This window comes from Pelobates fuscus, chromosome 10 (genome assembly GCF_036172605.1).
Source record: "Pelobates fuscus isolate aPelFus1 chromosome 10, aPelFus1.pri, whole genome shotgun sequence".
Classification (NCBI taxonomy): domain Eukaryota; kingdom Metazoa; phylum Chordata; class Amphibia; order Anura; family Pelobatidae; genus Pelobates; species Pelobates fuscus.
The window spans coordinates 102969036-102983339 of record NC_086326.1 but is presented as its reverse complement, the minus strand read 5'-3'; the positions used below and the strand labels follow the sequence as shown (position 1 = coordinate 102983339).

The 14304-nt window shown below is 39.2% G+C and overlaps 1 protein-coding gene across 1 annotated transcript in view; it reads right to left on the bottom strand.

The window, feature by feature from the left end:
- LOC134574774 (rho GTPase-activating protein 22-like) overlaps positions 1-13841 on the bottom strand; it is a 98237-nt gene extending 84396 nt beyond the window's left edge. The window contains exon 1 of the mRNA XM_063433857.1: positions 13802-13841. Coding sequence (XP_063289927.1) covers positions 13802-13841 — 40 coding nt within the window. The remainder of the gene's footprint in view (positions 1-13801) is intronic.
- Positions 13842-14304: the final 463 nt, after the last annotated feature.

Genomic DNA, 14304 nt, shown 5'->3' with positions numbered 1-14304 from the left:
TGTTACAAAAACACTTAATGCCAATACACTTGGTAAAAAACTACCCAAACAATTGCCTCACAATAAGGAACAAAATATTTTACTTGAAATATTCTGGGGGTCTTCCTTAAGATATGGTAGGCCTTTTTGGGGTAGTTTGAACAACCAACCTGCTATAATGCTCCAAAATGGAACATGGACCTAGCAGCAAAATGAAAAAAATCGAAATGGCTGTGTCTCATATTTGCCCCTTAAACATCCACATATAGTTAGCAAAGGTACACATGGGGGTATTGTTTTACTAAGAAGACATAGAAGAGACATATTAGGTGTTATACTGCCATAGCACACATGAGAATTATAAAGAAAATCTCAATGAGTGTGTCATAAAGGAAAAAAAAAAAACCTTATTAGTCATACAACACTTGGTACAAACTAGCGAAAAATTGTCCCATAATAAGGATCATATATGCTATTTGAGATACACTGAGGAGTTTTCTTTAAGAAATGGTAGGCCTTTGTTAGGTAGTTTGAACTAGCAAATGCTAGAATGCTCCAAAATTAGACACACCTTTGAAAATACACTCATAATAAGCTGAAATTATCACATCTCTTATATGGCACCACAATATCATAAAAATTGTGATAAATCCATAAATTGGTGGTATTGTTGTACTCAGAAGATATAGCTGAGCATATTTTTTTTATCACAGAGGAAAAATGCAACATGCATGTAAAATATGGAAAAATACATTTCTACAAACGTGGTCATAAACTAGTGATAAAATTGTCAACACGTTAAATTTCTACAAACGTTGTCATAAACTAGTGATAAAATTGTCAACACGTTAAGGTAGAATGTATACAATATGAGATAGCCTGAAGTGTTTACTTTCACAAATTGTAGGCCTTCATGGGGTAATTTGAACAAACTGATAAAATGCCCCAAAATGAGACATAAACCCATCAAATCCATCTATGACAATTCACACCTAAAACTGAAATGGTGTGGTTTCTTATATTAAACTGTAACTTCACAAGATTGTGCCTATGGCACACATTGGCGGTTTTGTTGTACTCACTCACTTTTATCATTGAAGCACACACCAGATTTACTAAATACCATGGGGTAAATTGAACAAACTGCTATATTTCCCTTAAATGAGACATAGGCCCATCAAATCCATTAATCAAATTCTAACTTTAAATTGAAATGGTCTTGTCTCTTATATAGCACTATAGCTTCACAGGGTAGTGTCTATGACATACATTGGGGATATAGTTGTGCTGATGAAGCTGAACACAATTTTATACAAGAATAGCACACATCAAGTTTATGAAATACACATTTAAAAAACCTTGCTATATGTGTTTAAAAAAAAAAATCAGAAAAAACACAATTTCACTAAAATATTTAGTAGAGATTGGCAGTTAAATGGCTATGTCAAAATATCCTTAGGTACATTTCTTGAAAAGTCTACTTTATATAAACATATTCATTTATGTGTTATATATATATAATTAAATCCATGTTTGTCCTTTAAAAAACATTATATAATATGTGTTGATGCAATAAATGAAAAATCCATATATCCCATGTTTTACATGCATTTATAAGTTGATTATGTTATTTCTCTAGCCTGCTCTATGTTACACAGTTTATCCAATCACCTTTTAGTCCGTATATTTTGTTGATTTTGTTATTTAACTTATTTTGCAGTTTCACCTGCAAAAAAGGCTAATAATAATGTTTATTTTATTTTCGCTTTGGCTTTATTTTGGAATAATTTCACAAGTCATTTGTCATCTCATGATAACAACCTGGTCATAATAATATGAACAAGTCCCTACACCTTCTGCAGAGCTCCTGCTGAAATCACTTGCAAAACACTAACGTTTATAAGAGCTCAGCTTAGTAGAGCTTTCAGCAACTCTCTGAAAAGCAGCATTGCCAAGCAAGTAATTTGGGCTTAATAGAATTTGAGTGCACCAAAACGGTCTCATATTTCAATAACTATATAAAATAAGTTCTGAGCAGTACTTTGCGCAAAAAAATACTGCTCCAATTTTTATTGTTCTGCTTTCTCTGATGTGGTTTCTGTAATTGTGAGAGAAAAGTGTTATCAGCACATGTGTCAACAGGAATTTGGATATAGAGTACAAATGAATAATCTCTTAATGGAGTCCTATGGCAGCTTTATCACTTAGTGCCAATCACTTAGTACCCTAAACTGTCTAAATGGCTTTCATGCTATTATCATTGATGTGCCATATACAGGGTAAATGCTCTCACATACTGACATTGTATTAAAGTGGCTCTGTCACTAAGTTTCTCCTGTGCCCACCAGCCTGTCTGTGCCTCCCCAACCCTCTCCCCTTCACCTGTGTTACTTACCTTTATTTCATGTTGTGCTGTTACCGTCGAGTCTTTAATCACAGCGATGCCATCTTATAGTTTCCTTTTGTAACTTTTAAAAGAGTAATTTAATACAACAAAAAACTGGGCTGAACATGGAGACTGGTAGATCATTATAAACTCATTTTAAAAGAGTGACAGAGCTATTTTAATTTAAATATTTCATATTTTGAGTCAAGCATCCATGGAAAAAAGTTGACTATTCCTTTAAGCATACTGTGACTGACGACGATGTAGTCATGCGGTGCACAGCAAGTCTAGCTAAACTATCTAACCTAATCATCTAGTCTATTATCTAACACATCTAATCAATGTGTTGCCCTCAGTTTGAAAATAGGTCTATTCATTATTTATGTTTCAAAGTTTTAATTGCCCTCAATAAGTCTTCTTAAGAGACACGTGCCTTTGGCTTTTTCTTCTTACCTTGTGAGGTGATGTTGCACAACTACTCAGGAGTGACTTGGAAACATGGGATTTTCAAGATATGATTGCTCATATTATGTAATTGCTTCCTTTATGATTCCTTAAAATATTTTATACATTAAAGGAAATCTCTGGCTTGACTCCTGGCTTCATAACAAGTTCAGTTCTCATTATCACATCTTTAAGATTAAGTCCCTGGTCGCCTTATAATGGTCTGGGAATGTTAGGGCTGTGGCGAAACCGAACTCGCCACGTGTCCTTGGAGGGGGCTGCTTGCCCGCCTCTTGCCTTTGGACTATGGACCAGACTTTATGGGAATGTGATACCCCAGATAGCCATACCATGGAGCCTATCTATATAATGAAAGACTATGGGAAAGACTTTAGCTCCATGGCAATTGTACTGTGTGAGTAGGATCTGCGCGCTATTCGGTAGTTTTGTGCGTGCAGATCCCAGCTATCTGGGGATAGGTGAAATGTCTGTGTGTTATGTGTAAATGTGACTTTATGTATTTTAAAGTGTTTTATGTTGTTTTGCAACCATGTGGTTAATGGAGTCTGCCTTTAGTCCTGGGTAATTGGATTACTTCTCCAATTAACTCCAGGGCAGAAGGGAGGAAACCAGGGTGCATTGTGGGGATGTTTTTCTGCCAGCCAGAAAGGAACAAAAGATACTTTTAGTAACTTTTTAACCCCTGGTCGGATTCATGCCATTTTTTAATATGTTGTTCCCCTGAATGGATTGATTGTGGATATGTATTTTTATGTGAATGTGATGTATGGTTTTAAAGTTATGAAAGTTGTGTAAAAGTATATGTTACACTGTATGCATAATGGGATTATGTGTCACACTAAGGGGAGGGGATGTGTGGGAGGTAACATCTATGTCATTGGTTCTTTTATGCCTCCCCCTGGGTGTGGCCTGTATGTGTGAGTTGGAAATAAAAGCCAGGCTGGATGAGCCAGTCCAGAGTTCCTGTTTTACCCTCAACTTGAGTCCTGTGTCTTATTGGGGGAATCTGCTACAAGGGATTGCTATGCTAGGCATATTCCCTTGCTATAATCACTGAGCTCTTGTAAGAGCTTGTTCCTGCTTCGTTCTGAAGGGAGATAGCTGCAGCCTGCGGTGCTTATGGTGTCTGGTGGAGTGCTTGGAGTCCTCTGGAAGCGCTAGGAGCATCTTTCAACGGAGGTACCCAGTCGGGGTGCCAGTGGATCCGTTACAAGGGCTATGCCTCTTTGTTCTATTGAAGGGTCAACTTAATTATAGAGTATACAAAGACATATTAGATAAATATGTGCTCCCAACTTTGTGGCAACAACTTGGAAAGTGCCCATCAAACCTGGCTTTGTATACAGTTCCACCATGACTGTAGCCCCGTTACACAACGTGAGGTTTGATGAGTTTGATGTAGAGAAGCTCTAGCTGCATTGAAAAGTTGGGAGCCAGATCTTCTCAGGACTTCACACATGCTCTTTTGGGTGAATGCACAGATATTCCCACAGACATAATTCAAAATCTTGTGGAAAACCTTTCTATATGAGTAATGACTGTTATAGCCACAAAAGGTAACATTATCTTCATGCCCATTGATGTGTAACAATCGGATTTCCAACAAGCTCACATAAGTGTCCGCTTACTTTTGGCCATATAGTGTATCTACACAAAGGTCAACCCTGCCTTGATCTTGTTCTCTTATTATCCTATAATAGAAATGTGATGTTCTGGGGTAGGGCTGGGTAACTTTCTATGGAAAGAAATAGTTCTCTCCAGGTATTGTACCTCCTGCGTGTCCATTGCTATTGAATTCCAGTCACCTAACAAGTTGCAATATATATTGGACACATGCCTTTGAGTCTATACATTATTGTCATTGGTGAAATAGATAGTCTGGTCAATTTCCTCCACAGAAAGATTAGAGTATTTGTCCTCTAGATATTAGAAATCAGGAAAGACATATAGAGCAACCCTCTCTCCCTGTTTAAACTAACTAGACAGAATAAGGAGAAATAGATAAGTGAAAAAGGTTAAAGAATATTCAAGTAGATAGTGCATAACTTACAGTAAAGAGCACAGTGCTAAAAATTGCTATCCAATCTCTAGTGGGCAAATAATCTGCCATACTGTGCAGGCTATGGACAGCCCACTGTTTTAATAGACAATTCTAGCCACTCTTGTGAGCATGTGTTACTTTGTGTTTGTATATTACACAGGAGACACATAGAAACCACCAAGGCCTTAGGTTGCATAATAGCTCCATAATATATAAATACTAATAAATAATAGCTTATTATTTGCGAACTAACCTTACATAATTTTTCTCACTCTATTCTCTTTTTTATTTTGTCTTTTAATTGTCCTTTCTTGCCCTCCTTTCCTAGCCTCACTCGGATCACAAGTGCTTCCATTGTCATTCTGCAGTTTACTGGATCTAAAGACTTGAAAAAATATCCTTTTTCAACTTACAACGGGCATGTGACTTTTATCACAAGACTTAAAGGGACACTATAGTCACCAACGCAGCTTTAGCTTAATGAAGAAGTTGATGTGTAGCTCCATTATCTGCCATTTGGGAGTGAAATCACTTTTGTTTCTGTTTATGCAGCCCTAGTTACACTTCCCCTGGCTGTGATTGACAGTGCCTGCACGAAAACAAAATGGTTTCATTTTAAATCAGATGTAACTTACTTTAAGTTTATCTCCTGCTCCGTATATTGAACTTTAATTACACACAGGAGGCGCCTGCAGTTTTTAGCAAGCTATTAGCAGAGCAGAAGATAAGAAATTCTAAATTAAATAGAATTCGCAATAAAGAAAGTGTAAACATTAAAATGACTTTTCAGGAAGTGTTGAGGAACGCTGTGTAAGTCACACGCGGGGAGGTGTAACTAGTGTTATTAACTCCTAAATGGCAGAAAACTAAGCAATGAGACTGCAGGGGTATGATCTATACAACAAAACTGCTTCATTAAGCTAAAGTTGTTTTGGTGACTATAGTGTCCCTTTAAAACTTGTAATATCCTAAATAATAAATACATTAAAATCACAAATACAATAACACATTTCAGAAAGGTCAGGTTCCACATTTTAAATATCAGCATTCTGCTAGTACAGTAAAAGCCATAATTCTTGAATGATAGAAAATGCATTTATCCTCTTGAGACATATTGCTTTTTAGAGATAAGGACTCCCCGTGATCCAGAGTTATGTTACTTTTTTTCCCCATTAAGAAACAATAAAGCATTAGGAATAGTGTATGTCCTGAGGAAAGTTCAGAAAATGAATTGAAACGTTGACTCTATGGATTGTTGATTACAATAAACAGCTAGTTGAATATGTACCTGTATAGTGTTACTGAGCACCAGATAATATATGCCACCAGTTGTATTTTGCTTGGAGTGGAGAGCTTTTTGGATATTATAATATTTTTATCAACTGGCCTATTCCATTGGCCTAATCCAGCCCTGAATGTATTGATGTACAACAAAATAAAGATTTAAAAACCATAGGCCAGAATAATGTTGTTTAAAATGTGAAACCCTTATAGTTCAGTGATATATCCATCACATTTCTCCTTGCTCCATTGTGTCTTACTAATACCTCGTGTCACTTTACCCCACTTGTCCTAGAATGTAAGCTTGTTTGAGCAGGCATCACCCTCCTACCTGTACATACAACTCGTCTTGTTGCAAATACTTGTCTGTTATTTCAATAATTGTACAGTGCAGTGGAATTAGTTGGTACCTTAAATATTAGTATTATTAATAATAATGTGATAATTTGCATGGAGACATCATAAGAAAAAAACACTAGTACCTTTCTGTGTGTAAAGGGTTAAAATCCAGCAATACACGCTCCAGCCACAGCATATCCAAAGGAAAGGCCACATACATCCTCTCATAAATACTTTATATCTTAATTGTATCTTTCCGAAAATCAAAAGCTATTGGTTTATGTTTCCATGAAAACAGTGCATTAGTTACTAATTGCTGTATTAACTCACGCCTCACCGGAAAATACCAAGATAATTTTGAAAGAAGCAATAAAGGAGAAGATACAGTTTTTAAGGCATTTATGCTGAATTCACCGCTTGAATGTCTACTTGGTTTTGTAAATAATTACAGCCCTGACCGTATGCCTTGATTTAATTATATTAATATTATGAAAGGGTCTGTTCATCTGCAGCTGCTCATTTAAAGTGATTTCCTTGTGACCAGCTTCCATAATGTCCTCTTAGTGTGTATACCTTTAAAAACTCGCCATTAAAAATGGCATATGTAATGGCATAAATGTTTTTTTAAATAAGGTAATGCCGTAATGATGCTGCAAGTGATAGGAATTACATTCCAGAGGACTTTAAAAGACAGGATTCTCTAACTTCAAACACCGCTAACCCAAAGCCACTTTAACACTAAATACATTTCATTCTACTATATAGCAAACACTATTGTGCCATGTCAATCCTTTTTAAGACTTTGAATATTCCAAGTAGTTTTTCTTCTAAGTTAAGTTTACTATAATGTTATGTTATAATGTAATAGCATACATGAAATGTGTACAATCACACACAAAAATACACTTAAAGAGCACTCAAACAAGTTCTGTCAAACATTTTAACATGTTATCAAACACAAAACAAGAAACATTTAGAAGAAATCAGAAAAAGAAGAAAGAAGGAATTGTTGATGGGGGAATAATGGGCTGGGAGGAGCAAATTTAAGTGAGTCATTTTTTTCCACTGGTGTTTTTCCACTATAGATAAAAATAAAATAAATAAAAAAGTTACATAACTTTAATTATTTTTTTTTTTTTTTTTTTTTCTTTTTTGGTACTACCAGCTTAGATACGTTACAGCTTGTTAAAAATGGCAGATTACCTTCTACTGATTCAGCTAGCAAAGTACTGACTTTTTTTAGGCTTTCTGACAATGTTGATGCATCAATGAAAGTGTCCATTTGTATAGTTTATCAGTATCTCAACGACTAGTTTCTCTTCCACTTGTAATAATTACAAATAAACTTTTTTAGAATGGGGCTTCTCCTATAAATCTATTTATGCAGAGCTGTGTGTCTAAAAGAATGTTCTACCATATGTGGTGGCTATATCGAAATTTCAGCGGCGTGTGTGCCGCTCGGGCCGGGAAGCGCAAGCCCATTACGAATAAAGTCCCGCTGCCCATGCCGATTCTCTGTGTGTCGATTGGGGAGTGAGTCCCGGTGGCCTCCTGGCGTGTGTGGGGTACCTTGTCTGCTCTGTCTCGCCAGACCCTTCTTGAAGCCCACGTGGGGTGTTTGCCGTTCCTGGTGGTCTCGCTTTGGGGCTGTGCTATTCCCTGCTGTGGGTACCCGTGGATTTTCTGCTGGGTGCGGTAAGTGGTCGGGAGTGGGTAGGGACGGTTGGTACCCCGGTGCTCTCGTGGGGTCGTCCCTGTGGCTGCAGGTACCCGGGTTGGGCCTGAGCTAGATTTGTGCTGAGGTGCTCGCCTACCAATCCGCCGCCGTCGTTTAGTGCTATGTCCCTCCAGTGCAGCTTTCTGTTGCTGAGGGCTTTTTGGTGAGTGGCTTGGGCTGGGCGGGCGAGTGTCGCTTTGTTGTAGTAGTTGCTCGAATTTGTGCCAGAAGTCCATGAATATGCGGACCAGGTTGGACTCGGGGACGAGTTGGGCCTCGTGGTTGCTTGGAGGCCGCATGATCTCCGCCATTTTAAGTGGGCTTCTCTCCTCCCCGACCATTCTCTCCGGCGTTGACTCTATGCCAGGGGGGACCCACCGGGGTGGACCGGGATCACCCCCACCGGTCCAAGGGGGGGGGGGTTGCGGGGTGTCCGTTTCTGGATTTTAGCCTCTGGATGGCTCCAGGTTGGGAGGTTGGCCGCCTCTCCCCCCCGGCACATACCGGGCCGCATGCCTTCGCGGGTGTGATCTGCCGTCCATCGTCCGCTCATTACCTGTTCACCGTGTGGACTTGGAGGTGATAAGTCGTTCGGGGTCTCGTGTGGTGAGTCAAAGAGTGCCTTTTTAGCCATTTCTCTAGTTTTTGGATGGAGCTCTAGTGAGGCACGTCTTCCCTCCATAGCAGTCAGGCCCCGCCCCGCCTTGACCTGTATTTGACTATTCTGATTTCTGTACTCTTGCCCTTTTGGTCTGTCTCTCATTTTTATCGTTAATTGCTGCTGTCTGTTCATTACATATCAACTAAACTATTATAATTTCTAAAGGGATGTCTAAAAATAATGTTCCCCATCTGCACTGTATTTGCATCATGGCATACCATTTGAAAAAGAAGACAACATGGGCTATTTTTGGGGGGTGGAGGGGGCATTTTGAATCTTTTCTTTTTTTTTATTACTCTTTATTTTTGTTGTGCATTGGTACAAACACAGGTATGCAATAATACATGACAGTAACGTGAGCATTGTACGGGGCACAAAAACTGTGTGTCATGGTAGGCTGCACATTTTTTAAAAAAGGAACAAGATATAATACGTACAATTAGGTTGACATAGAGTTGAGGGACTGCATAGTGAGGCATAATAATATGACAGAAAATTACATAAGCCGGTATCATAAAGCTTAAACTAAGTACACTTATACATCACGATCATGGTCTGTCTCTCGTTTTATCGCTTTCTGGAATACCGATATTGGCTTGAATTTGACTTGGAGTTACCACCTTCCACATACTCCGCATTCTTATTATGACTTTTTGCGTACAGCCCAGCCATTCGAAACATAGAAACATAGAATGTGACGGCAGATAAGAACCATTCGGCCCATCTAGTCTGCCCAGTTTTCTAAATACTTTCATTAGTCCCTGGCCTTATCTTATAGTTAGGATAGCCTTATGCCTATCCCACGCATGCTTAAACTCCTTTACTGTGTTAACCTCTACCACTTCAGCTGGAAGGCTATTCCATGCATCCACTACCCTCTCAGTAAAGTAATACTTCCTGATATTATTTTTAAATCTTTGTCCCTCTAATTTAAGACTATGTCCTCTTGTTGTGGTAGTTTTTCTTCTTTTAAATATAGTCTCATCCTTTACTGTGTTGATTCCCTTTATGTATTTAAATGTTTCTATCATATCCCCCCTGTCTCGTCTTTCCTCCATGCTATACATGTTAAGATCCTTTAACCTTTCCTGGTAAGTTTTATCCTGCAATCCATGAACCAGTTTAGTAGCCCTTCTTTGAACTCTCTCTAAGGTATCAATATCCTTCTGAAGATAGGGTCTCCAGTACTGTGTACAGTACTCCAAGTGAGGTCTCACCAGTGTTCTGTACAATGGCATGAGCACTTCCCTCTTTCTACTGCTAATACCTCTCCCTATACAACCAAGCATTCTGCTAGCATTTCCTGCTGCTCTATTACATTGTCTGCCTACCTTTAAGTCATCAGAAATAATCACCCCTAAATCCCTTTCCTCAGATGTTGAGGTTAGGACTCTATCAAATATTCTGTACTCTGCCCTTGGGTTTTTACGTCCAAGATGCATTATCTTGCACTTATTCACATTAAATGTCAGTTGCCACAACTCTGACCATTTTTCTAGTCTACCTAAATCAGACTAGAAAAATGGTCAGAGTTGTGGCAACTGACATTTAATGTGAATAAGTGCAAGATAATGCATCTTGGACGTAAAAACCCAAGGGCAGAGTACAGAATATTTGATAGAGTCCTAACCTCAACATCTGAGGAAAGGGATTTAGGGGTGATTATTTCTGATATTTCTGAAATATGCCCTGTCCTCTCTTTCTTGTATTCTTTCTACGTCAAGTTTACATGTTGGGTTATTCCTGACCATGGTATTCAGAAACCAATAGACTCTTGCTCCTAGCCGATCCTCAATTCCTGCCCCATTGACAGGTAAGTCTAAGAACAAGCTTTTACCCCAAATTACTCTAGCAATCAGAAATGTTTTAGCTCCTCCCAGATTATAGGTCATTCATTAACTACAATATAACATACATATGGATAAACTGTCAGCCATGATCCACCACAATATCCAATCTTTCCATAAAACCTGCCAAGAATACAAAATTAATAAAACAGGTGACCACTGGAATTTATACCCAATGAAACCTATGGGATAGACAAAAAAACAATTCAGAGCATTGTCTTATGGTCTAGTTTTAGAAGAAAAGTTTCTGCGCCAGAATCCATGTAGTTTACAATCATCAGTAGTGTACTGGGAAGGAGTCCCTGGATAACAGGTGGTAGGGGCAGCCCCATCCCGCACTGTCACTCATTAGTGTCATTATGACATCATATCCCATACTTTCTCCATTCACCTAGCAACTTGAACAGGTGGACAAGAAGAGACACATGGAGGTGAAGAAAAATACAGGGGGAAGTGGAAAAAAATAAATATATGATGTAATATTATGTCTGTATCAACACCCCACTCCCCCCCAAAAAACTAAAAAACAACTACATATAGTAATATCGTTTCCTGTCTACTCTCAAGCATCTGTGTTTCAAAGAGTTCCTCAATTTTTAACATGTCCTTATGTTTGCCTTTAGTCTTCCTTACCTTCCAACATCATTGTGAAGCAGAGAGAGAGATTGAAAAGAAATCTAGGTCTGGTAGAAAGCGTCTCATCGCAGTGTTATCTCCTCCCCCACCTATTTTTTTTACTTTTTATTTTGTTTTTACATGTTTTTGGATACTGTTAATGGAACTTGAAAAACTTTGATTAGAAAAATATCTTGTTCTGCACAGTACGCTTGAAATCCTGATTTCTCTTGTCCTTTAACCCCTTAAGGACACATGACATGCCTGACATGTCATGATTCCCTTTTATTCCAGATGTTTGGTCCTTAAGGGGTTAAAGGATCACTATAGAATCAGGAACACAAACATGTATTACTGACGCTATAGTGCTAAACCCACCATTTAGGTGGCTTGCCCCCCCGTAGCTCCCCTATAAAAGTTTAAAACTCACCTTATATCCAGCGCCGTCAAAATGGCCGAGTTTTAGCCAATCCCATGCTCTCTCATAGGGAAAGCATTGGATTGCCTAAAATTGGCACGGGGGCGTGGCCAAATGCCATTTTGCCAATCAGGTCCTCCTTATAGAGATGCATTGAATCAGTGCATCTCTATGAGGAAAATTCAGCATCTCCTTGCAGAGCGTGGGGACGCTGAACGTCAAGGCTGCTAATCGTGCAGCCCTGAGCCAGGAAGCCCCTCCAGTGGCCATCTAAGGAGTGGCCACTTGGAGGTGTCCCTAGGGGCAATGTAAACACTGCCTTTTCTCTCAAAAGCTGTAGTTGTTCTGGTGACTATAGTGTCCCTCTAAATAAAGAATTTAAAAAAAATCTCAATTAAAAAAACAAAAACTCTTTCTAGCCTTATAAAGTGTTAAAGGGACACTATAGTCACCAGAACCACTACAGCTTAAAGAGACACTCCAGGCACCCAGACCACTTCTGCCCATTGGAGTGGTCTGGGTGCCAACTCCCACTACTCCTAACCCTGCAACTGTAATTATTGCAGTTTTTTTATAAACTGTAATAATTACCTTGCAGGGTTAACTCCACCTCTAGTGGCTGTCTACTAGACAGCCAGTGGAGGTCACTTCCTGGATTATAGCAAGGATTTTCCATGCTAGAGCGTCGCTGGACGTCCTCACGCTGTGTGAGGACCTCCAGCATTGCTCATTTCCCCATAGGAAAGCATTGAAATTTGTTTTCAATGCTTTCCTATGGGGAGACCAAATGCGCATGCGCGGCAGTGTCTCCTCGCCCGGTGGGCGGGATCAGTCTCGCCCACCGGCCGACGGAATCAGAAGGAGGAGCGGCGCGGAGGAGGAGACAGCGACGAGGGACATCGTCGCTGCCTCAGGTGAGTGACTGAAGGGGTTTTCACCCCTTCAGTAACCGGGGATTGGGGGGTGGGAGGGAGAGGGTACCTCCAGTGCCAGGAAAATGGATTGTTTTCCTGGCACTGGAGTTTCCCTTTAATGCAGTGGTTCTGGTGTCTATAGCCTGTCCCTGCAGCCTTAGCACTATAAACACTGACATTTGACAGAAAAGGCAGTATTTATCTTGCTGCCTAGGAACACCTCAATTGACAGTCAGTCAGATGGCCACTAAATGTGCTTCCCGGGTCAGATTCTGAACACTCTGCATTAAGAAATGGAATGTTCCCCCCATAGAGATTCATTGATGCTATGAGGAGATGCTGATTGGTGCAGCGCAGCTTTTTTTGCGCATGTACAATAGCCTCCCAATTGATCTCAGCCACAGACCATGGCAAGACTGGCTTAGTGTGGGAGAAAAGGTGAGTAAACACACCTTTTCAGCTCAATTGGAGTGGTGCTGGTCACCTAAACAGCCACACCAGCACCATAGTGTCAGGAATACATGTTTGTATTCCTGCCACTATAGTGTTCCTTTAAATGATTAATCAGAATGTAAACGATAGACATGTGCGTGTGTATGTGTTTACATACACATTATATATGCGAGTGTTTATATAGATCCAGGAACTCCATAAAAGCAGATATTGATTTATTAATTCACACATGTCAAAATCTGACCTGCACTTATCTATGCTGGAAAAAATATACATCTAAATCTAAATGTATATTTAGCCATCCACTTTCAGCAGAATATCAAACATAATCATGAGAATATAACAAAACGCCTTTTATACAAGGGGATACAGCAACACCATTATACAGGTTTTATAACAATAGTTTTGACTATTTTTAATTTCCAATAAAGCAGCCCAAAAAGTATAAATGATTTGAATAAACAGATTACACAAAGCACAAATAGTTGAAAATATTCTAACCTAGCCAGTTATAAAATTCAGTTATTAATGGAATTAATTTATTTAGTAGAATTTAGATTCCAAACAATAAATCATTTATATATAAATAATCACACACATATGCACACACCTCCACACACAAAACCACCTACCTACTGGAGGTGTAGTGACTATCATATGCTGGAGGAAAGTGTTTGAGGCTCACCTCTTCTTGCCTGGAGTACTTTTGGGTGCAGAAGACTCATAGTCCTGTCTGCTATGGTTCTCCATGCAGTGGTACACAGAGGATTACTGTATCAGCCAAGCTCCCATCCTGTTGCATCCTCTATTTCTCCAAAGTGACCGCCCAGCCGGAGATGCTAAGCATCATTGAATTCCCAGCTGGGAGCCTCTGCTGCTTATTACAGGGAAAGATCTGTAGGCAAAGGGGAATCGAAAGAGGGCTGTAATTGTCACATTAAGATAACCTAATTAATATCTATCACAGTCCTATTTCCCCAGCATCACAGCAAGGATTGGAGTAAAAAAAAACAATACTGTTTAATAGAAATTTGCAGAGATCCAGAACTGTTTGCTAAATACATTTTAATTTTCAATTTAAACCTCTTCTCATTTTTATTTTTGGCCATAACAAGGGTCTACCATGCACGTTACCCCATTTTCTTACTTGGCATTATATTCCTTGCACCATTTTTTAAAATAAACTTT